This window comes from Calidris pugnax, unplaced genomic scaffold, assembly GCF_001431845.1.
Source record: "Calidris pugnax isolate Ruff unplaced genomic scaffold, ASM143184v1 scaffold47, whole genome shotgun sequence".
Lineage (NCBI taxonomy): Eukaryota > Metazoa > Chordata > Aves > Charadriiformes > Scolopacidae > Calidris > Calidris pugnax.
The window spans coordinates 623841-645406 of record NW_015090809.1 but is presented as its reverse complement, the minus strand read 5'-3'; the positions used below and the strand labels follow the sequence as shown (position 1 = coordinate 645406).

Genomic DNA, 21566 nt, shown 5'->3' with positions numbered 1-21566 from the left:
GAAGCTCTTCACCTCACAAGTCACTCTAAGAAGTCTATTGATTTGTGAGAACGTTGTAAAGTGTCATTTCCTTGCTTCATTTCACTGTGTAGTAAGTCACAGGTGACATGCTAAGGCATGGTGACAAAAGCTATGCCTAACTCGGTCAAATGATATGTAGAGCTTAATCATACAATGTTCAAGACACGCTCAGTGGATGTATAAGGCAGTGGTAGTTAGCAACTGGTTTTTGTGTTATCTCTAAAGCTGTGGCTTACTGCTTCTGTTCATATTTAACCTCGAAGGAGTCTCATTATACTCTAAAGCTGTGGCTTACTGCTTCTGTTCACGATTAACCTTGAAGGAGTCTCATTATATTTCACTGAATTTCACTGAATTTTAGAGTTGGAAGGGACCATAGAGTTCATCTAGTCCAACTCCCCTGCCGAAGCAGGATTGCCTAGAGCTTGTCAGAGCATGTCACTCAGGAGCATCCAGGTGGGGCTTGAAGATCTCCAGAGAAGGGGACTCCACACCCTCCCTGGGCAGCCTGTTCCAGGGCTCTGCCACCCTCACCGTGAAGAAGTTTCTCCTCATATTTGAGTGGAACCTCTTATGTTCCAACTTGTGCCCGTTGCCCCTCGTCCTCTCACTGGGAACCACTGAAAAGAGTCTGGCTCCCTCCTCCTTCAACCCACCCTTGAGATCCTTGTCAGCATTAATGAGGTCTCCCCTCAGCCTTCTCTTCTCCAGACTAAAGAGTCCCAGCTCTCTCAGTCTCTCCTCATCAGGGAGATGCTCCAATCCTTGAATCATCTTTGTTGCCCTTCACTGGACTCTCTCCAGCAGTTCCCTGTCCCTCTTGAACTGGGGAGCCCAGAACTGGACGCAGGATTCCAGTTGTGGCCTCCCCAGTGCAGAGTAGAGGGGGAGAATGACCTCCCTTGACCTGCTGGCCACACTCTTCCCTACGCAGCCCAGGATCCCGTTGGCCCTCCTGGCCACAAGAGCACACTGCTGGCTCATTGTCATTTTACTGTCCACCAGAACCCCTAGATCTTTCTCTTCAGTAGTTGCCTCTAGCAGGTCCACCCCTAACCTGTGCTGGTACCTGACATTCTTCTTCCCCAGGTGCAGGACCCTACACTTTTCCCTGTTGAACCTCATGAGGTTCTTCCTTACCCAGTTCTCCAGCCTGTCCAGATCTCGCTGGATGGCAGCACGGCCCTCTGGGGTGTCAGCCACCCCTCCCAGTTTGGTATCATCAGCAAACTGGCTGAGGATACACTCTGTCCCCTCGTCCAGGTCACTGATGAATATATTGAACAGCACTGGACCAAGTATTGACCCCTGGGGGACTCCACTGGTTACAGTGGTAACCACTGGTAACACTGGTTACATATTCCCGCAGTAACTTTTGGAAGCATGCGTGGATTTTAGTTAAAATGTTACTTTCCCTCAATATTTACTTTCTCTGTTAACCTAATATCTCATTTGAATCAAAGAGGAACAGATTGCATAGTTTATTTCAGTTGACGGTGCTTAATCTAGATTAATTTGTACCGTTCGGCCTTTCACTGATGGAAAATAAAAGGTGACACTGTAGGCATATCCGAGTTTGGCTACAGCATGAAAATCAAAGAACTGACATTTCCCAAGCACAGATAAGTCCTGTATTACTGAAAGGTCATTGTTTGTTCAAGCTTTGAAGTATGACATCATACATGATGCGTGATATTCGGAGAGGTGCTTAATCTAGATTAATTTGTACCGTTCAGCGTTTCACTGCTGGAAAATAAAAGGTGACACTGTAGGCAGATAAGTCCTGTATTACTGAAAGGTCATTGTTTGTTCAAGCTTTGAAGTATGACATCATACATGATGCGTGATATTCGGAGAAAACACAAAAATTTCATGAAAAAAAAAAAAGGATATTTTTTTAACTTCTGTTGTTAGCTGTTTTTCATGCAGGTATAGATATGCATGTTAGCACAGATGTGCCAGTTAGGTCTTAAAAGCTTAGCAGTGCTGTTTGTTTTTCTTACATATCAGCCTTGGCTGTTCATATCTCCATCTCTGTTACTTTCTTATGTTGAGACAATGCAATAAGATTTTCTGAAAAGAAACTTGTTAGAGGGATGTGCTCATATTTGTCTCTGAATTTGGTTTTACTGAACAGTAGTCTGTTTTGGATTTCACATCTAAATCTCCTTTTACCCAACTTTCCTCTCTTACCACACAACTTGCATTTCAGAAATCTGATTCATCCTGCAGTGTAAACTTCATGATTTGTTGTTCGACACGATACATAAAAGCATACCTTATTTGGGGGGAAAAAAGATGGAAGAGAGAATCCTCTCATCAAGCCACAACCTAAATTGACGTTCGGTCTAAATTTCTTAGCCAGGTTTTTGTTTGACATTTAATTTTAAGGAATTAAGGAATTTAAGATTTAGACGAAGAGAGAATCCTCTCATCAAGCCACAACCTAAACTGACGTTTGATCTAAATTTCTTAGCCCACCAGGTTTTTGTTTGACATTTAATTTTAAGGAATTAAGGAATTTAAGATTTAGACAAGTATGGTTTGGCCATCACAGAATCACAGACAGCTTGAGGTTGAAGGGACTTCTGGAGGAACCTGTTGTCCAGCTCCCCTGCTTAAATGCAGATCAGGTTGCTCAAGGCCCATCAAGCCACAACCTAAATTGACGTTCGGTCTAAATTTCTTAGCCAGGTTTTTGTTTGACATTTAATTTTAAGGAATTAAGGAATTTAAGATTTAGACAAGTATGGTTTGGCCATCACAGAATCACAGACAGCTTGAGGTTGAAGGGACTTCTGGAAGAACCTGTTGTCCAGCTCCCCTGCTTAAATGCAGATCAGGTTGCTCAAGGCCCTGTCCAGGTGGCTTAAAGAGTATAAATAATATAAAAGTATAATAATATAAATAATGAATCCTCTCATCAAGCCACAACCTAAACTGACGTTTGATCTAAATTTCTTAGCCCACCAGGTTTTTGTTTGACATTTAATTTTAAGGAATTAAGGAATTTAAGATTTAGACAAGTATGGTTTGGCCATCACAGAATCACAGACAGCTTGAGGTTGAAGGGACTTCTGGAGGAACCTGTTGTCCAGCTCCCCTGCTTAAATGCAGATCAGGTTGCTCAAGGCCCTGTCCAGGTGGCTTAAAGAGTATAAATAATATAAAAGTATAATAATATAAACAATGAATCGCCATGCTGTCAAGTATTTTTAAAAATACTTTTGTAATTTTTTTTTTAAAGCTTCTGTATCTTAAGGTGAATATAAATAATGAATCGCCATGCTGTCAAGTATTTTTAAAAATAATTTTGTAATTTTTTTTTAAAAAAAGCTTCTGTATCTTAAGGTATTTGCAAGATTGAAATCTTGCTGGTAATTTAGAAGGGGTTTTCATTTAAATACGTGATGCTTTCTGGAGCTATAAATATGCATGATGATTTATGGTGTTACACTGTACCTTAGAAGTCTAGATAAATTTCTTATGGTATATACCTTTCTTAAGATAATTATGCTACATATTTATTGTTGCCATTAGCTTGTCCCGAGTTCTTGGTAGTGTGAGTCCATTAGGATTATACATTATTATCTCACACAAAAATGTATTAGTGTGATTTGTGAATTCACATGTATATATAGGAACGTGTAGATAAAGAAAATAAAAAAAGACAGAACTTGTCTTTGCTGGTTTGCTAATTATGTAATGAGCACCTTATCGAAGGAAAAAGGTCAGTGGCTCTTACTTGACACAAAGAATTTGTGCTTAAGTACATACAGGTAAGACATTGCTTTTGAAGGCTGCATAGTTATAGAATACACGTGTCCCCATGCTAACATGTATAATTTTCAACTTTTTTTTTTCCCTATTTTTGTCACTCAGCAGTTTTTCATGGTTCTTCCTTCAGGAAGCAAGCATGAGCTGTCAATAAGGGTAGCTTCTCTGACTCGGTGTGAGAAGCATGACATGGAAAATACCTCAAACACCTGCTAACTGAAGGAAGAATGTGAAATTAATGTCTGCTTGTGTTATTCCTTTGTGATACTGCTGATAATACCAGACTTACTCTGCTATTTATGTTAACATGGTTAATATTTTTCATGAAATAAAAATCCCCGATATATTTTTACATATTTCTTGCATGCAACATCACTAGTATTGTTGAGACATCTGTTAAATTAAACTTCTGGTTTTATTTAGGTTTATGAATTAGATGGCATCTCCTTGATCCTGGACAACTGCAGCATTGATGACAACAATCCTTGTATCCTTTACAAAAGGAATTCTAATTACTGAATATGACTCGTAAGAAAAGGTGTGGGGGTTTAATGTATTTATGTCAGCATTGCTTTCATTTGGTACCTAAGTCTGACTGGCCCAGGTTGGATTTAAATGCTTGGTTCAGAAGTGAGCAAACTCATAAATATGCTTTCGTGAACTGGAGTCTTAGTAAGTTGAACTGTGGTTATATTCTTTTTCCTAAAATAATAAATATTCCTGGTTTACAGACGTCAATTTGGAGAGCTAACTGACAGAAATCTGAATTAAGACTACGTTTGGTCATCCTGTCAGATCTTGGAGCTTTTCCTTCACCTGAAATTTATTCAATAGACTAAAAGAAGTACCCCATCAATTCTATATGCTTCGTAAATCTGGCTGGAGAACTTATTCTAAGCACAGAGACAAGGCTAGCAAGCTGTAATGAAATGTGTATAATTGAGAGAATTAATGATGCAGATTACTGAAATGTCGGGGAGATTTGAATATAAATGGCATTGTGCTCCCTATTTGGGATTTTTTTCCTGGGGTTTAAGAGCAGAGACTTTCCAAGGTAGATTGCTATTCGAGGGAAATAACTTTATATTGAAGAGAAACAATTCTTAAGCAGATTTATCCATCTCTTCAGGAACTGTCTGGTAATCCTGCTGATGCGTTCAGTGGGTGAGCTATTATTTTCTGTCATCTAATCATTAGCTCCTTGTCAGTTTCTGATAAGAGCATCTGGAAATCAAATGCTTTCCCTGTCTAGAGTAATTTCAGCTTTCTTATACTGAACACGTGAAACGGGTTTTTTAAATTAGATTGTCAGAAAAGGCACACTTTTTAACAAGTATTGTAAAACAAAAATTTTCAGCTTTCTTATACTGAACACGTGAAACATGTTTTTTAAATTAAATTGTTAGAAAAGGCGCACTTTTTAACAAGTATTTTAAAAGAAAGAAAAAAAAGTTGTGAAAATGTTGCCTATTCTCATAACTGTGTGCTGTAGAACACCATCTACGTATAAATATATCTTAAAAGGATGAAATAATGTAGGGACAGAGGATAGCATACATGTTAACAAGCTGGTTGGAGGAGCAATGGGTGTGAAGTATCCTCTGAGTTACTCGGTTGCTTAACATGCAAGTTTTTTACATTTATCATTATTCCTATAGTTGGAGACCTTTCTGAGTGTCTCTTGACAGCCTGCTGAGTAGAAGAGTTGTCCTTCCACGGTCTGATTCTGGTGGGGGGCACTGCTGGATGTGGTGGGAAGGGCAAGGAAAGTTACCTTTCTCTAAGCAGATTGGGTCTAAGCAAACCTAGTAAGGAGTTTTGATCCCAAGTTCCTCTTCCTCTGCTGGAGAGCACAGCTGTGCAAGGACTTTCAGAATTTCTTTCTAGGATTAATCCTTCGTTTTAGCTGTTAGTAAAAGAGGATCAAGTTTGAGGCCTTCAAAGGGTTAGAGTTGTAATTTACGATCCTGAACTAAATGAAAATAAAATACCATGGGAGTCTTTACTGCCTTTTGAGCAGTGTGGAAATTCTTACACCTTTTGATGCAGGCTGACGTTTTATGGCTGTACTATAAACTTCTTACCAGAGGATAAAACTTTGTTTACTTGGTTTTTAAAGACTTACTAGACATAATGACACCTCTTAGTATGAACTTTCACCGCCGATCCGTAGCGGACAGCGTTCGGGTCTATGAAAAAAATCAGTAGCACGAGGGCAGAGGAGGGACTAACCTGCTGTGCCAAAAGTTTGCTGCGTCAGCTTTTGGAGCACAGCTCCTGGCTACTGCTCTGTTCATCGTTTTGACCAAGAGATATTCCAGGTGCTCTCCTGCTACGTGGAGTTAATGCTCCCCTGCTTCTCTCCTGCTTCTCATATTCCTCGCCCGCTGCATTCTCAGCGTGTCTTACGCAGGGAAGCAGAAGAGGAGTTTGCAGTTGGATTTGGCCTTTCCTTTCACCTGCTTTGCAGCATGTTCTGCTACTTCTAGACACTACAAACCAAGTCCTTAGTGGCGTGTAGGTGCCTGACTCCATTCAGTAACAATGAAGAGACTGAACTGTTCCTCTCCTCCCTCTGCCCACACAGCCCTGTCTGGTGCAAAACCTATTTTGTGATGCTGGTAAACCAGAGGAATGCTCTTACTGAGATTTGAAAGCCTACTTGCTTCAAACTGAAACATCTTAAAATTGCCCACGTTGTTACTTTATGATCCGGAGTGAATAGATTTCGTCACTTTTCTCTTTTCAAGGAAGATTAAATTAAGAGGAAGTGTTTAGGCAGCTCTTGAGCTGGGTGTTGAGAGACTTGCTGAAATTCAAATCTGATCCCTCAGTGGTGCTCCCGTTTGCCAAGGTGATGTAGGAAGCTGTGAGGGAGAGCTCGGTGTAGCTCTTCAGCCAGGGTTTGCCTTTGCATTAAGGAAAGGCTCTTCCATGAGAGAGATTTCTGGGTTTGAAAATTCAGCTTCTTGTTCTGCTTCAGAAAAGTTGGAAGCATTGTGCTTTACTTACGTAACCTGTGTTTAAAAGCAAATAAATTGTCCTGCCGCAGAATAGCAGAGGGAGTTGGAGATGCCTTTCTCAGTAATACCAGTAAAAAATTTACTCCAGATCCTGCTTTTTCAGGTTATTTGGGTTGAAAAGGTGTTCTCAATGAAAATATCTTCTATTTTGTTCTCTGAGCTACCATCTTCCTCGTGTCTGGCAGGCTGTAGCATCAGAGAAGAGCCCTTCTCTTTGTTCTTGTCTTTTACCTTACACTAACCTCTTTCTGCTCCTTCCAGCTTCATTTCTGGCCCTTCACAGATTCTGTTCACAGGCAAACATAAAGAGGGAGCCCAGCCCATTCTGATCAAAAGACTGTTGACCCTAATCATACAAAAAAAGATGCTTACGAAAGACTTTAAATAAGCTAACCTGTTTGTTACTGAAGACTTTTCAACTTACCTTAACTAAGTTGTCTGGTTTTATGCTTCTCCCTAACATTTAGGGTCAGGGGTAACACGCAAGGATGTGCCTTCTCTAGTTGGGGGGGTTTGATTGTGAGGGTTTTTTGATTTTGTTGTTTTGGTTGTTGGTGGGTTTTTTTAAAATTTAATGTCTGTCCTTACAAATATTTGTTACTAATATAGGAAAAACCATATTATCCAAAGTGCTGCAATGTGATAGCTGTTAGATTAACAGATAAAACTTGAGAATCAGAAGTTTTGAAGATGGAATAATCTTTGTTTTTTCAGGATGCTTGCTGGTGTTAGCCTTTTGAGATTCTTATAGTAGGTCTCTTGATAAATTGATTTTGTGAACGTCTGAATTTAATTGGAATGACCTCAAGCAGGTGTCCATATTATATTAACTCCTAATCAGGCATGTTTTCCTGTTAGCAAAAAGGGCAGAAGAAGAAGGAAAAAATATCCTTGAAGAAAAAATATCCTGCTGTGTAGTATGTGTGTGTATATGCACACACACACATACATGTTTGTTTATATGAGTAAAAATCCAGCTGGCTGTGTTTTAGGAGTAAGAATTTTTAGCATTTAGGAGGGGAAAACCTGTGGTTGCTGTTGATATCCCCTTAGTTTGAATAATGGATGAAAATGTAGAAGATGTAAGTTTATTTTCAAATACTCCTTCCCTAAGCTTCTTCTATTATATTCAGTTTGAAAGTCATCTGAGAGGTAGATTGCAAATACTTCTGACTTCGTGGCAGCAGCAAGTATAATTGTGGTTCATGAAACTTTTGGCTAGAAGAAATCAAGTTGCAATGGTCTACAACAATGGCAGTTTGTTTTTGTGAGATGCCAGCAAAGACTTTTGGGGGAGCTGACAGACGTTTCATTTCTAAGTTACAGAGTGTAACCTAAAATAGGCCACATACTGTAAAAAAGCCTCACAGCTGAATAGAAGCCAGTAGAAAGCAAAAATAGGAGTGTGAGTTAAGTTTTTAGTTGAGCATTTTCACGTAAATGTGGCTATCTCGTGTATGTTGGCAAGAAAATACAACATAACGTTACATTAGTAATGGTTGCCTTTCTTTGGAAAGCTCACTTTAGGCACTGCCAATGCATTTAGTAGTTTGAGGTGACCTATTTGGTTCTGTATTTTCAAAAGCATACATAAAATCATGTTATTTCAGTGCATCTGGTCAATGCATAAGACCTAGCCTCCTGATGAAAGCGGTAATGACTTTCTCCTGCCCAGTCAAGTTCTGCTCACTTGCAATTAATTTCCCTTTTCCTCATCCCGTGGACACTTGCCTTGCTGCACAAGGAAGGCCAAAGTTTACCTGGGCTGAATGGAAGTCTCTTCTTTGGGAGGTGGCTCAGGTTTGGCATTATCACAGGTTGCTGCTATTGCAGCCCTTACCCTTGGAGACAGAACACTCTTAGAAGATTATTTTCTGCAAACTGGTACTGATTGTCCCATTGACTTTTAACAAAAAGGTAGATAGTGAGCTTTTAGTGACCTGGCAGTGGCTGAGGTTGGGAGTGGAAGAATGGGACTTGTCAGCACAGGTAAAGAGCAGAAATTTGTTGGCCTGAACCTTGAGGTTCCTAGTGCTGAAACCAACACAAAACATCAACTGAGTGCCAGCCAGCTACTGTTGATGGAACTAGAATGGAAAAAAAAGGTCAAGCAAGAAGAAATCAGTGTATTGCCACACTCCAGTTCAGTCCAATTCAACTCCTACATGCTGAGAATTCTTCTCTGAGACCCCAGAGAGTGTGGAGGATTTCTTTTTGTGGCATCTGCACAAACCTTAGTTCCTCTATATCTTACAGTTAGTCAGATGAACTGATCAGACTATAGACTGGAATAGCTACAAGCGTGGTCATTCATTGAGCAAGAACAGGTTTTTTTTTTGCAGAGATGTAAATATTATGTCTGTTCTTCAGTATCTCACTTCTACACAGCTTCAGTATAACTATCATTATTAAGAAACCTGTGAGAAGTACAGGGTCCCTCTTAGAGCTGGAGAAAGTTTAACAGAGCTGTACAGAATGCGAGGAGGCTCTTTCAAATGTTACATTATAATATTTCTAATCCCTTGAGAAGAGTAATCTCTGTAGGCACCAACTCATGCATGTAAAAGTGAGGAATTAAAGTTAATAACTCTATTTCTAAACCAAATATTGTCATATTTGTCCTCTGCCCTAATCCTCTTGGTGGATTTAAATACATGACAGGCTTGAATTCTTGAAAGAAAGTGGATCTTTAGTTACCGGGAGCACTGGGGGAGGCGGGGGGGAACAACAGAGAAAATATAATATTTCACTGCTTTTATAGCTCAAACAGCTTGCTTGATTTTTCTGTAGACTTTCTTTTGAAAAATTCCCCTCTGGGCTGAGACGGAGCACTAGAAATTTGAAACCCAAAGGTTTGTTTTTTTTAAATAAAGCTAGGAGTGGTTCAGAAATATTGTTGAGAATGGAATGCCTTCTACAACCACCTTATCATATTTCAGTCTGTCTTCTTGACATTGTTTCTTGCATGCCTCCAAAGAATATTCAGATGTCATATGGCCAATGCTTTGCATAATACCTTTATTCTGTCATTTTTCTGTTGTTCCATTTTCAGTCACTATTATTAAAACAATCTGTAACTTCAGCTGGTGAATGCCTTGTCCTGTGTAGCTCCTTCCTCATCCTTAAATCGTTTTCTCTTGCTTCCCCAGATCTTTGTTTAGACTTCTTTTTTTCTATTTCCAAAATCTACCCTTTTCCTTCTTACTAAAGGATATATTTGCAGTCCATTCCGCTGACCTTGTTGGTTTGGTCTTATCTCTTGGTGTTCTGAGATTTCTTCAAGGACATGCAACCATTTCCTGAAATCATAGCAGACACAATTGTGCCTAATAGCTATTTTGCAGAACACGGGAGAAAAACTTTAGTTGGTTATAATTCAGTTGCATCTTTCAAAACACCCATTTATTTAACTGTTGTTATTTTTGGATGCAAACTGGACATCATCTGGTGTCTATGAGACTGGAGCTGGAGATTCATTTACCTTCATTGTTTTGCTTACTTGTCATAAAGGGACATTTGAAATTACCAAAAGCAGCAGATGTGGGAGTTATGCCACATAGGTTATTCAGAAACCCTGAATCAATAAAATACCCAAGTAGTATGCTCATAGGTAAACTGAATTTCACTGATTTTTTAGAGTTGGAAGGGACCATAGAGATCATCTAGTCCAACTCCCCTGCTGAAGCAGGACCACCCAGAGCTTGTCAGAGCATGTCACTCAGGAGCATCCAGGTGGGGCTTGAAAATCTCCAGAGAAGGGGACTCCACGACCTCCCTGGGCAGCCTCTTCCAGGGCTCTGCCACCCTCACCGGGAAGAAGTTCTTCCTCATATTCAAGTGGAACCCTTTGTGTTCCAGCTTGTGCCCGTTGCCCCTCGTCCTCTCACTGGGAACCACTGAGAAGAGTCTGGCTCCCTCCTCCCTCAGCCCGCCCTTGAGATCCTTGTCAGCATTAATAAGGTCTCCCCTCAGCCTTCTCTTCTCCAGACTAAAGAGTCCCAGCTCTCTCAGTCTCTCCTCATAAGGGAGATGCTCCAATCCTTGAATCATCTTTGTTGCCCTTCGCTGGACTCTTTCCAGTAGTTCCCTGTCCCTCTTGAACTGGGGAGCCCAGAACTGGAGGCAGGATTCCAGTTGTGGCCTCCCCAGTGCAGAGCAGAGGGGGAGAATGACCTCCCTTGACCTGCTGGCCACACTCTTCCCTGTGCAGCCCAGGATCCCGTTGGCCCTCCTGGCCACAAGAGCACACTGCTGGCTCATTGTCATTTTGTTGTCCACCAGCACCCCCAGATCCTTTTCTTCAGATCTTGTCTCCAGCAGGTCCATGCCTAACCTGTATTGGTACCTGACATTCTTCTTCCCCAGGTGCAGGGTCTTGTACTTTTCCTTGTTGAACCTCATGAGGTTCTTCCTTACCCAGTTCTCCAGCCTGTCCAGATCTCGCTGGATGGCAGCACGGCCCTCCGGGGTGTCAGCCACCCCTCCCAGTTTGGTATCATCAGCAAACTGGCTGAGGATACACTCTGTGCCCTCATCCAGGTCACTGATGAATATATTGAACAGCACTGGACCAAGTATTGACCCCTGGGGGACACCACTGGTTACAGGCTTCCAGTCTGTAAACTGGCATACAGATCTTTGTTGAATCTATATAAATAGGTTAACATCCACGAATTATAAATAGCAAAAGAGCTTCTATCCATTGTGAGTCAGTTTATCTTGTCATCTACCTTAGAGCGATAAATTATAATTAGCTTGACCACATCTCACGTATTAACTAGGTTTGTTTTTTGAGACATACCAAATTTTTGAAAGTTTTATATGACTTCTGTAATTTCCATTTAAAGCATTTTAGAAAAGCCGTTTATTTCTGTATCTATGCATGTAAATGCACATTAATGTGTTTCTGTGTATAGGTGGAGCTTTTTTCTTTACATGTCCAAGGAAATTTAAAATTATTACCGTCTGCCTGATATTTAATCAGTTTGTGAACACAATTACCATCCCCCTATGCTATAGTGTTTTACATCTCCATGTTTGTGCTAGGTTTTAATAGTAATTTGATACATGAGTTTCAATTTAATGGAATTTTGCCTGCCTTTTTTTTTCTGTACCTGGGAAAATAAGAGAAGCTAAGGCATTTTTAACAGGTAGGTAACAGTAACTGAAGCTTTTTCTTTTTAATGTAACAACCTGCTAACTCTCTGTTGCCTCTTATAGATAACTAACAGATTTAGTTGTCATGAATTCTTAAAATGGGGTTAGTGTAATAGAAGGGACTGAAAGAACATAATATGGCAACTGCGGAGCATTAGCTTGAGATTGATCAAGGGTGTGATTCTTTCTGTTTTAAAACCAGATGATTTATAGGTACTCATAAATTATGGGTTTCTATTAAAAATGTAAGTCATAATTTTTAAAAAAATTGGCAGCCTGAGCAGCAAAAATGAATGTGTCATATTCATGGTTTAAGGCTAGTATTACAAGTCTGAGTATAGGAAGAAGTAAAACAAACTAGAGGTTGTGGCTTAACTTTTTTGAAAGTTCTGTAAACTTTGGCATGAGAGACATTATAATAAAAATAGCCTGACATAGCTAAACGTGTACTATGGCTTTTGTAGCTCTGGAGTACTTGACTAAAATTTTGTGTATAATTTCATAGTATGCTGAGGTGTGTTGGCACTGTGCTTTTAAGTCCCACAAACCATGAAAGGTGGCACACAGAGGATGGATTAAATGTTGTTTAGCTGGCAGGCATTACAGACTAATAGCAATCTGGGTATATAATACTGTTCAGTGGTGTCTTGTGTAATCTGTTAACCAAGAAATACCAGTGATCTAGGGAGAAAAATCCCCGTGTTGCTCTAGGTAAGAAATACCGTAATAACCCACGTTTTTGAAGGAGTAAACAATACTTTAATGAATATTGGGTACCATTTAGCTGGACGTCACTGGAGTATGTACTTAAATGTGGTCAAGCTTTGGAACTAAGAATGAACCTCATGATTTTGGGTCACACCAACCCCCTGCAGCGCTCCAGGCTGGGGACAGAGTGGCTGGAGCTGCCGGGCAGAAAAGGACCTGGGGGTGTTGGTCAACTGTGGGCTGAACATGAGCCAGCAGTGTGCCCAGGTGGCCAAGAAGGCCACCAGCATCCTGGCCTGTATCAAGAACAGTGTGGCGAGTAGGGCCCAAGAGATGATTGTCCCCCTGTACTCAGCACTGGTGAGGCCCCACCTCGAGTACTGTGTCCAGTTTTGGGCCCCCCACCACAGGAAAGACATTGAGGTGCTGGAGCAGGTCCAGAGAAGGGCAACAAAGCTGGTGAGGGGTCTGGAGAACAAGTCTTATGAGGAGAGGCTGAGGGAGCTGGGGGTGTTCAGTCTGGAGAAGAGGAGGCTGAGGGGAGACCTTATTGCTCTCTACAACTCCCTGAAAGGAGGGTGTAGAGAGGTGGGGGTTGGTCTCTTCTCCCAAGTTACAGATGATAGGACAAGGGGTAATGGGTTCAAGTTGCACCAGGGTAGGTTTAGACTGGACATTAGGAAACAATTATTCACAGAAAGAGTGGTCAGACACTGGAATAGGCTGCCCAGGGAGGGGGTTGAGTCACCATCCCTGGCTGTGTTTAAGAACCGTTTAGATGTGGTGTTGGGGGATATGGTGTAGGGGAGGACTTTAGAGTAGGGTGGATGGTTGGACTCGATGATCCCAAGGGTCTCTTCCAGCCTAGATGATTCTGTGATTTGAGTCTGGGTGTCAGAATTGGACAGTGCTGACAACATATTTCTGAATGACCTGGAGAACTTGGACTCTACTTGTGGGACTGTAGCTAGGAGTGAGAGGACAGCTATTGTGAGGTAAATATTGTGAGCTTTTGGTTTTCACTTCTTCTGAATTACTAATAGGCAGAAGGAGCAGGCGACTGCGTTTCACCTGTAATCAGCCATATAGCAAATTTTGGCAGAATTTGTTATGTAGCTCTGATGCCCATGCTTCAGAAGGGATGCTGAAAAATACAAATGGAAGAAAGAGGTACATAATTATATAAGGCTTGGAATATTTCCCTTAGTTTCTCTCTCTAGTTTGTGCAAAAGATGCTTACTGAGTGCCTTGATGATCAGCTGTGAATTACTTTTTTAAAAATCGATAATGAAAATCGGTGTTTAGAAACAATTCTAAACAAATCTACAGGAGAAATGGATCACAGACTGTAATGAGTTTACCCACTGGAAGAGTTTATTTAGGGACATAGTGAAATCTCCTAGTCAAGATAGGGTGTCTTTCAGAAAACGGCATGACAGCATCTTGTACATGAACCAGAATGGATTTCAAGAGTGACTGACTTCCCTTTGTCTGTGTTCTGTGCAGAACTGTTGGGCAAAAGAGGTATAATGGTTCGTTGTGGTCTCAAAGTGTAATTATTGGCCATAAATGCTTAAATGGGTAAACTTGCACTGAAGGTTATCCATGAGTTATAACATGCCTGTCTGGATTATACAGAAGATAGCAGTTCCATTTTAAAGAAACCCATATCCCACAAGGCACGCTTTAAGAAATGGGTTCATCATTACAGATGATAGGTAGGACCTTCAGAGACTGGAGAAAATAAAGGTGGCTAGAGATGGTGTTTGTCTGCTGGAGGAAGAGGCAATTACTGGTGTGGAAGGTTAGTGAAGGCTTGGGAACTGGAAAAAAATATTTAACATACAGTTATTTTCTGCTGTGGATGTTTCCTCGTTTTTGTAGGCTGCGAATGGCAGAGAACGTTACCTTAGTATTGAAACTCTTTGGATTACTTTAAACTGAGTAGTTCTACCCATTTCTCTATTCTGAGATGGTGTCTCTTGAGACCTTTCTCGGGCAAAGCAGTGGTCTTCTAGAGAGCGGAATTCAAGCTGCTCACGTTTTTGGGGATAGGCTTTCTGTCTTTGCCGAAGTATTTTGTGGAAGCAAATTTGTATGGGGGGGGTGCCTAGCCTTCCTGTCCCAGTAAGGAGTAGAAAGGGTTGGCTGCAGGCATCTTACTTCATGCATTTCCAGTGAAGCTTTGCTGCCACGTAGTGGTGTAGATGGAAGCTTGTTCAGTGGTGGATGGTCCAGCCCTCCTACTGGTCTCTTGGACCAGGTGAGAGTTACCTATAGCAGAAATGAACCTCTGCTTTAGGTTCCCCAGTGTTACAAATCTTAGCCTTAAAAAGGGTGATCAGAAAGAAATGCCTCTTCCATCATCAAATGGTGCCTCTCCACCTTGGAGGCTCCTAGGTTAAATGAGTTGGATTGTGGCTGCTCTGCAGAGGAAGGAAGGAAGGAAGGATGGACGAGGCTCCTAGGTTAAATGAGTTGGATTGTGGCTGCTCTGCAGAGGGAGGAAGGAAGGAAGGAAGGATGGACATTCCCAGCTGATACAGCACTGCTCATTTCTGCCTTTTAAACCCAGAATAGCAGTTATCAGCTATGGAATAAAAGCACAGGAATTAAACCTTTTTATTCTAACTTCTAGGCAGAGTATTTTAACTTTGTATAGGCTGAATTCCTGAAGTTTTCTGATGCTTATAATTGAACATCAGGTATAAATAGAGTCCAAAGCATTAATTATAAAAGTATGAATTAGCTTCTTTATAATAAGTAAATACGATAAAGCCTTTTGTTCTTCACACTTTCTGTGATTATTTTTTTTTGTGCTTAGGTCTTAAGCACAAGTAAAAGTTATGTAAAAAAGATAAGTTATGTAAAAAAGATAAAGACTTCATAAAACCACTAAAACCCCCAATAGGCAGAAACTTGTAGAGCTTTGTGAGCAATTTGGCTGACTGTGAGGGACCAAAATACTGTCTGTCTACTACGTGTGGTCAATCACAGCTCATTGATCCAAACTGGGTTTAACAATTGCAGTGGCTGTCTAGAGACCTCTTTTAATGGTGAGAAGAATTATCTTAATGTTGCTGTGAAACAAAAGTACTTAAAAGGACTGAAAGACTTGAACGGGGAATGGTTTATGTCTTTTTCAGTGTGGTCCAGTCGGGTCTGTAAGTGGAAATGATTCTTCTAATGTGACACTTCAGTATTTCATTCCTGTCTATAGTTTAAGTGATAATTGGATTACTTGTTGAAGACCAGAAAGAAATGCAATTTACAAGAATTGTATTTTCATCATCTCGAGTTTTTAGCCCTATAGACCTGTTCCAAAAAAGCTCTGAGTTGGGTGGCTTTTGCTGTTGCATTAAACATCCTATTTGACTAGGGTTCCAACCCATATGGGTTGTCTTTCTTGATAAGGTTTTGTATCTCTTCCTATGTTTGATTAAAATGTAGGTAGTATTTAAGTAGTCAAAAATTTGATTTAAATGAGGAGTGGAATTGGGCAAAGAATATCCTCTTTTTCTCATTAGGCCAAATGACTTAAGAATGAAAGTTTCCTAAGTAATCATTTAATTATTGAAAATCACTTGTAGTGCAGGAAATAGTCTAACTTAAAAAAAGTTTATTACAATATGTAATAAATCAAACTCTTCACCAAGGATGTTACATTTATAAATTCCTCAGTATTAATAGCTATCAAGGAGACTTAAGAAAACAGATGTATGTATTTCATTCACCTTGTCACCACTCTTCAGTATCCTTTATTAGTTAATGATAATACTTTTAAAACTTACTACTATTTTAAATTGCTGTATGTTACGCAAGTATGGAACACAGGGCAAGTTGTGTTGTTTGTATAAGTGAAAATTACACAGGAATCCCATAGCATACAGTACTGATGGATTTTAGAAAAGAGTTGCTATAAATGTGCACAAATGTTTGCTTTCATTCCCTAAACACAGATAGTCTAGTAATGAAGCTTCTGCAAAATTAAATGAGTTACGCAAGTATGGAACACAGGGCAAGTTGATTCAGTTGTGTTGTTTGTATAAGTGAAAATTACACAGGAATCCCATAGCATACAGTACTGATGGATTTTGGAAAAGAGTTGCTATAAATGTGCACAAATGTTTGCTTTCATTCCCTAAATTGAAAAATTTTTTTTTTTTTTTTTTTTTTTTTTCTGTATGCCCTCTGCACTGTGACAGAGATAGTGTAATCTTCACTTCTTGTCTATAATATTAATTAATTTGAGAGGGCAATAGGTCCTCTTGGAAAAACCTGGCCAAGTCCGCACAATCTGATCTACTGTGCTTGCTGCATTTCTTTTTCTTTTATGCAGTTTCACAACAAACAGGCTCATGCTCTTATTTGTAGTCACTATGGAAACTTTAGAAGCTCTCTTTCTAAAGCTGAGCGTACAATAAAGTGCTTAAAGTGTTGGTAGGATTAGAGGCTCTAGAATATGTTTAATTTTCTCTCTGTGTCTCTATCTTTGGAGAGGAGCAAGAGGGTAATGTGAATATTAGCTGGGGAGTAGCTTTAATCTCTGCTGACACTTAAGTCTGTCTAGGTCTGCACACAGCCATCCAAAGGTCTTAGCCTCACACAGCATGTGAACAAGGGGAATCATGCATATTCATGACTGAATTTACAATGGAAAACCTACCTACAGAAAAGAGTTTTTTGAGTGAGTGAAAACGTTATTGAAACCATTTTTCAGCTTCAGCTACAGTAGTCAATAATGATAAATGCCATAATGATGATAGAGTTCATAAGATAATGGGGGATGTCTTAGATATTATGTAAGCATGAATGGATATGATAATAGGAAAACATCATTTGCTGTGGGGTTTAGCAGAGGTTTTGTGTTGAAGGAGATAAAGATGATGGTAACAGGATTATTCCCAAGGCTAATACATAAAAAAAAATAAATAAAAATTGGAGAGTACTTTGTGTGGCACTTTGCATGATTGAGGTCTGTCACTCTTTGAAAATAACTTTTTTTTTTGGAGGTATTCTATTATGCAAGTGCTCTATTTTCTGCAGAATTGTATTTTAGGAGCACAGCAAGTCTGCTGTCATCCTCTGATCCCAGGAGTAGAGCCAGAGAGGGTGGTAGCATGTGTCTCACAGTCCATGAGGGAGAGTCCAAGGGAGAACTTGATGTTACTTCTTGGCACTCACGAAATGCCTTAAATCAGACCTGGGAAAGACCCATTAGGTATCTCCCTGTGTTCAGCTGAATTGTATTTTAGGAGCACAGCAAGTCTGCTGTCATCCTCTGATCCCAGGAGTAGAGCCAGAGAGGGTGGTAGCATGTGTCTCACAGTCCATGAGGGAGAGTCCAAGGGAGAACTTGATGTTACTTCTTGGCACTCACGAAATGCCTTAAATCAGACCTCGGAAAGACCCATTAGGTATCTCCCTGTACTCAGCTCTTTGTTCATGTGCATTTGTCAGCTTGCACACTTTACTGTTCTGAAACTTATTCTTACTGTTGGAGCTGATGAGTGAGACTCTGCTTACATCTGATTTGATTTCTGTGGCAATTTATTGTTTTATACACTCAAATGTAATCTTCAGTGCAATTTATGTAACTTACATGTAGTTTGGCACTTGTCTTTTCACTCCATCACAGTAGAGATGCACTGACAGAGGAGAATGCATTGATATTCTTAGTCGTGTTCGTCTGTTAAGGCTTTGATGTGATACCTAATTATTGTTTTTTCTTAATTTCTCTCCTCTGTTACTGGATCCAGAATTTTTTTAATGAAGGGGGAATGCAGCACGTTTCCTTATAAAGCATGAAGAACTGTCAGGAAAAAAAGCCCTACAGTTGTTACTGCTTTGCCATTTTTGATTTCCAGTTCAGGGCTGCTTGAATGTGAAAATAAATCTAAACTGCTATTAAAAGACAGGGAGCTGTTTCACTGGTGTGTGCCAGTGCAGGATTGTTCCCTAGACATGTGTTTCCTGTGATGTTTCTTCAAGCTGCTCTTCGTTTAAACCCTTCTCTCTGTTCACAGTTCCTCACATGCTTTTTATTTCAGTCCCTTCTCTCTCTTCTCTTTTGGCATCTAAGTAGCTCTGTGGTTAGCTATAGTCATAACTTTTTCTTTTTTTTTTTTTTTTTTGGGTCTCCTGTATTCTCAGTTTGTCACTTTCTCTCTCTTAAAGTGTGAGCACGTGAAGGCAGGACAGGGTCTTATATTGAGAAAGCTGCTCCTGCTACGTTCTGGTGTTCATCCACGTTGCCTGGTGTGTCCCAACAACCCAGCACAAGAGGCTGCCTCTGCTGAGAGGGGTTGTTGGAGGTGGCAGCAAGGTAGGCACAGCAATCAGTGCAAAATGCACCCAGAAAATGGCAAGACTGCTACTGTAAGACCGTGCATGCAGTGGTACTGGATTTTCCAAATGCTGTCGTGACAGCTTGTGGCAGAATGATTTTCCAAATGCTGTCGTGACAGCTTGTGGAAGAATTCCAATTCCAATTCCCCTGCTTTATTCTTTTGGCTGCAGTTTCCATCTTCTTCCCCAACTGAGTTTTCCCCTCCAGTCACCCTCTGGCAAATGCCCACAAGAGCACTGTCTTATCTCTGTGCTTAGACACTGTCCAACCCAAAAGATGTCAAGGAGATGAGTAAATTATGCATATTCTTCCACTGGATGTGAAGCTACATGTAGTAAATAATTGGTGCCCTGCAGGCAAACCACTTTTGTGTGATTCAGAATGGCTTGCCTCCCGTATGGGGAACTGGGGAAAGATTATATCGTAACGTAGCTTTTCAGCTGCAGAATTGGGACTAACATCTCTGACACTTCATAAAATGAACACTGTAGTTCACTTGGAAGATGCCTGACTGATAATCCTGGGAATTTAAATCCTTTGTCTGCGGCCCTGACATGTGCCTCAATCCTGGCCTCAAGGGACCACCTTAGTAGGTGAATGAGTTGCAGCTTGTGCCCATTTAAAGGTGAGCAGGAGCTACCTGCTGGTGATCCTAGTGTCTCTTCTGCTGGCATGTTCCTAAAAGCACCCAGGCACAAAGGACTGAGTTTAGATAACAGTAGGAGTTAAAATATTTGTGTCTCCCATGTGCTATTTGTGCTATTTTCAGTTGTTAACCTGGGGAAGGTATGTTTCTCTTTTTCTACATTTCCTGAACTTTTACGGTAAAAATAATAGTTGTCATCTCTCTTGTACCTGATTTAACAGCTCGTTTTGTTTGCGAGTCCTTGGAAGTGTAGTGTTGAAGTGTCCCGATTGTAAACACGGTGACTAACTTGTTTTCTTTTGTTTTGAGGGTGTTTTTTAAATCTCACTAGGAAGATCACTGGAACATTTCAATTAACTGTAATTTGGGTTTAAAACAATGTGTCCTTTTAATTCCTGCAGTTCATTTGTGTTTTGGTTGGTTGGGTGTTTTTTTTTTTTAATTCAAGATAAAACCTAGTAAATTTGCCTGAAGTTAATGGACATACATCATTTAAACTTAAATTACCTCATATGCAAGTATTTGCAGGTTCAGAATCATTGCTTGTAAATGTCTTAATTTTCCAGCCCTTGGTTTCTACTGTTTTTCTAGGTTTGAGGGATTGGGGGAATTGGGGGCTGCAGTAATAAAAGAAGTATTGCTTCATCTTTAAAGAAATAAATGATCCTTAACTCTGTCCACCAGTTGTGAACCAGTGGGCAGTCTATGCCATCCGAAATCTCACCGAACAGAACGAGAGAAACCAAGAGCTTATTGCACAGATGGAGGAGAAGGGCCTGGCAGACAACTCTGCCCTTGAGAGTATGGGTTTAGAGATAGAGAAACGAGATGACAAGTTAATTCTGAAATCTGCCAGGAAAAAGCCCTCGTGAACAAAAAAATTAAGAACAGTCAAATCATTAAAAGAGGATTTCTCTTTTAAAATACTTTTCCCTGCTCAGGCAATCAAGATTTCTTCAGTTTTAGTTTCAGTCTGCTGGAAGTATTATATTTGTTCTCAGGAAAACTGCCAAATGATAATTCTCCTTCACTGTTGTAAACAAAAAGACACCTACACGTTTTCTAAATAGCTAGGTAAATTAACCTATGGAAGAAGATCCTTCTTTTCAGATGGTTGAAATGTCATTGCTTTCTTTTTTTTGTTAGCAGAAAGATGTTATGTGTGCACTATTGAGTTGTTCTAATTTCCATTGCTGAACCTGGAGAATAACTATCATTAAAAACTCAACAGAGGAATAACTGCTTTGCAGTCTGCCTTCTCTGTTTAAAAGATCTGTGCTGAGTCAGGGCTAAACAATGAAAGTTACTCGTTTTCAGTCGTGGTGCTTAAATATCTCCTCTTATATAATGATCAGTGGAACATTGGGTGCACATAAACATTTAGTGAATGGAACACGGCGTGCCGCCTGTGTATTTAAATTATTCATAATTTGTCTTTTTTACCTTGTTACCTTTCAGTCTTCATGACAAGTATATTACAAACAAAGATGAAGCTGTTGTGGCAACAGATGCTACATTCCTTTGCACTGGGGCATGTCTCTGTTTTGGAGACTCGGGTGTTTGTTTGAATTTTATTTGTTCCTTTGGATGGTAAGTCAGCCCACTTTCCTTTTATTTTGCATTTCTCATGGGTTTTCTGAACTCTGGCAGACTGCTGAAGAGGTAGTTTCTCACTGTGATTAATTCTAGCAGTTTCTTTTCACCCCTCTGCCTTTCCAAAACATTGACAAAACTCATTTCCAGTTAATTAATTCAAGAGACGCAGAAGAATGGAAGGCCCTGCCTCTTCATTTTGGGTACCCTCCTATATTGTTGTTGGACCCTGCCACTGTGGAATGTGGCATGAATGAGATGGGGGGAAAAAAGGGGGTGAAGAAAGGGGCGG

General features: G+C 40.2%; 1 protein-coding gene across 3 annotated transcripts in view; it reads left to right on the top strand.

Annotated features, from left to right (window-relative positions):
* Positions 1 to 21566, top strand: part of ATXN10 (ataxin 10) — a 124227-nt gene that overhangs the window by 96969 nt on the left and 5692 nt on the right. For 2 of the 3 annotated variants that reach the window (XM_014938384.1, XM_014938385.1), the window contains exons 10-11: positions 4222 to 4285; positions 20366 to 20920. The exons of the other annotated variant lie outside the window; for it this stretch is intronic. In XM_014938384.1, coding sequence (XP_014793870.1) covers positions 4222 to 4285; positions 20366 to 20553 — 252 coding nt within the window. In that variant the 3' untranslated portion in view covers positions 20554 to 20920. Of the gene's footprint in view, positions 1 to 4221; positions 4286 to 20365; positions 20921 to 21566 lie in introns of those variants that run through there. 3 annotated transcript variants of the gene reach the window in all.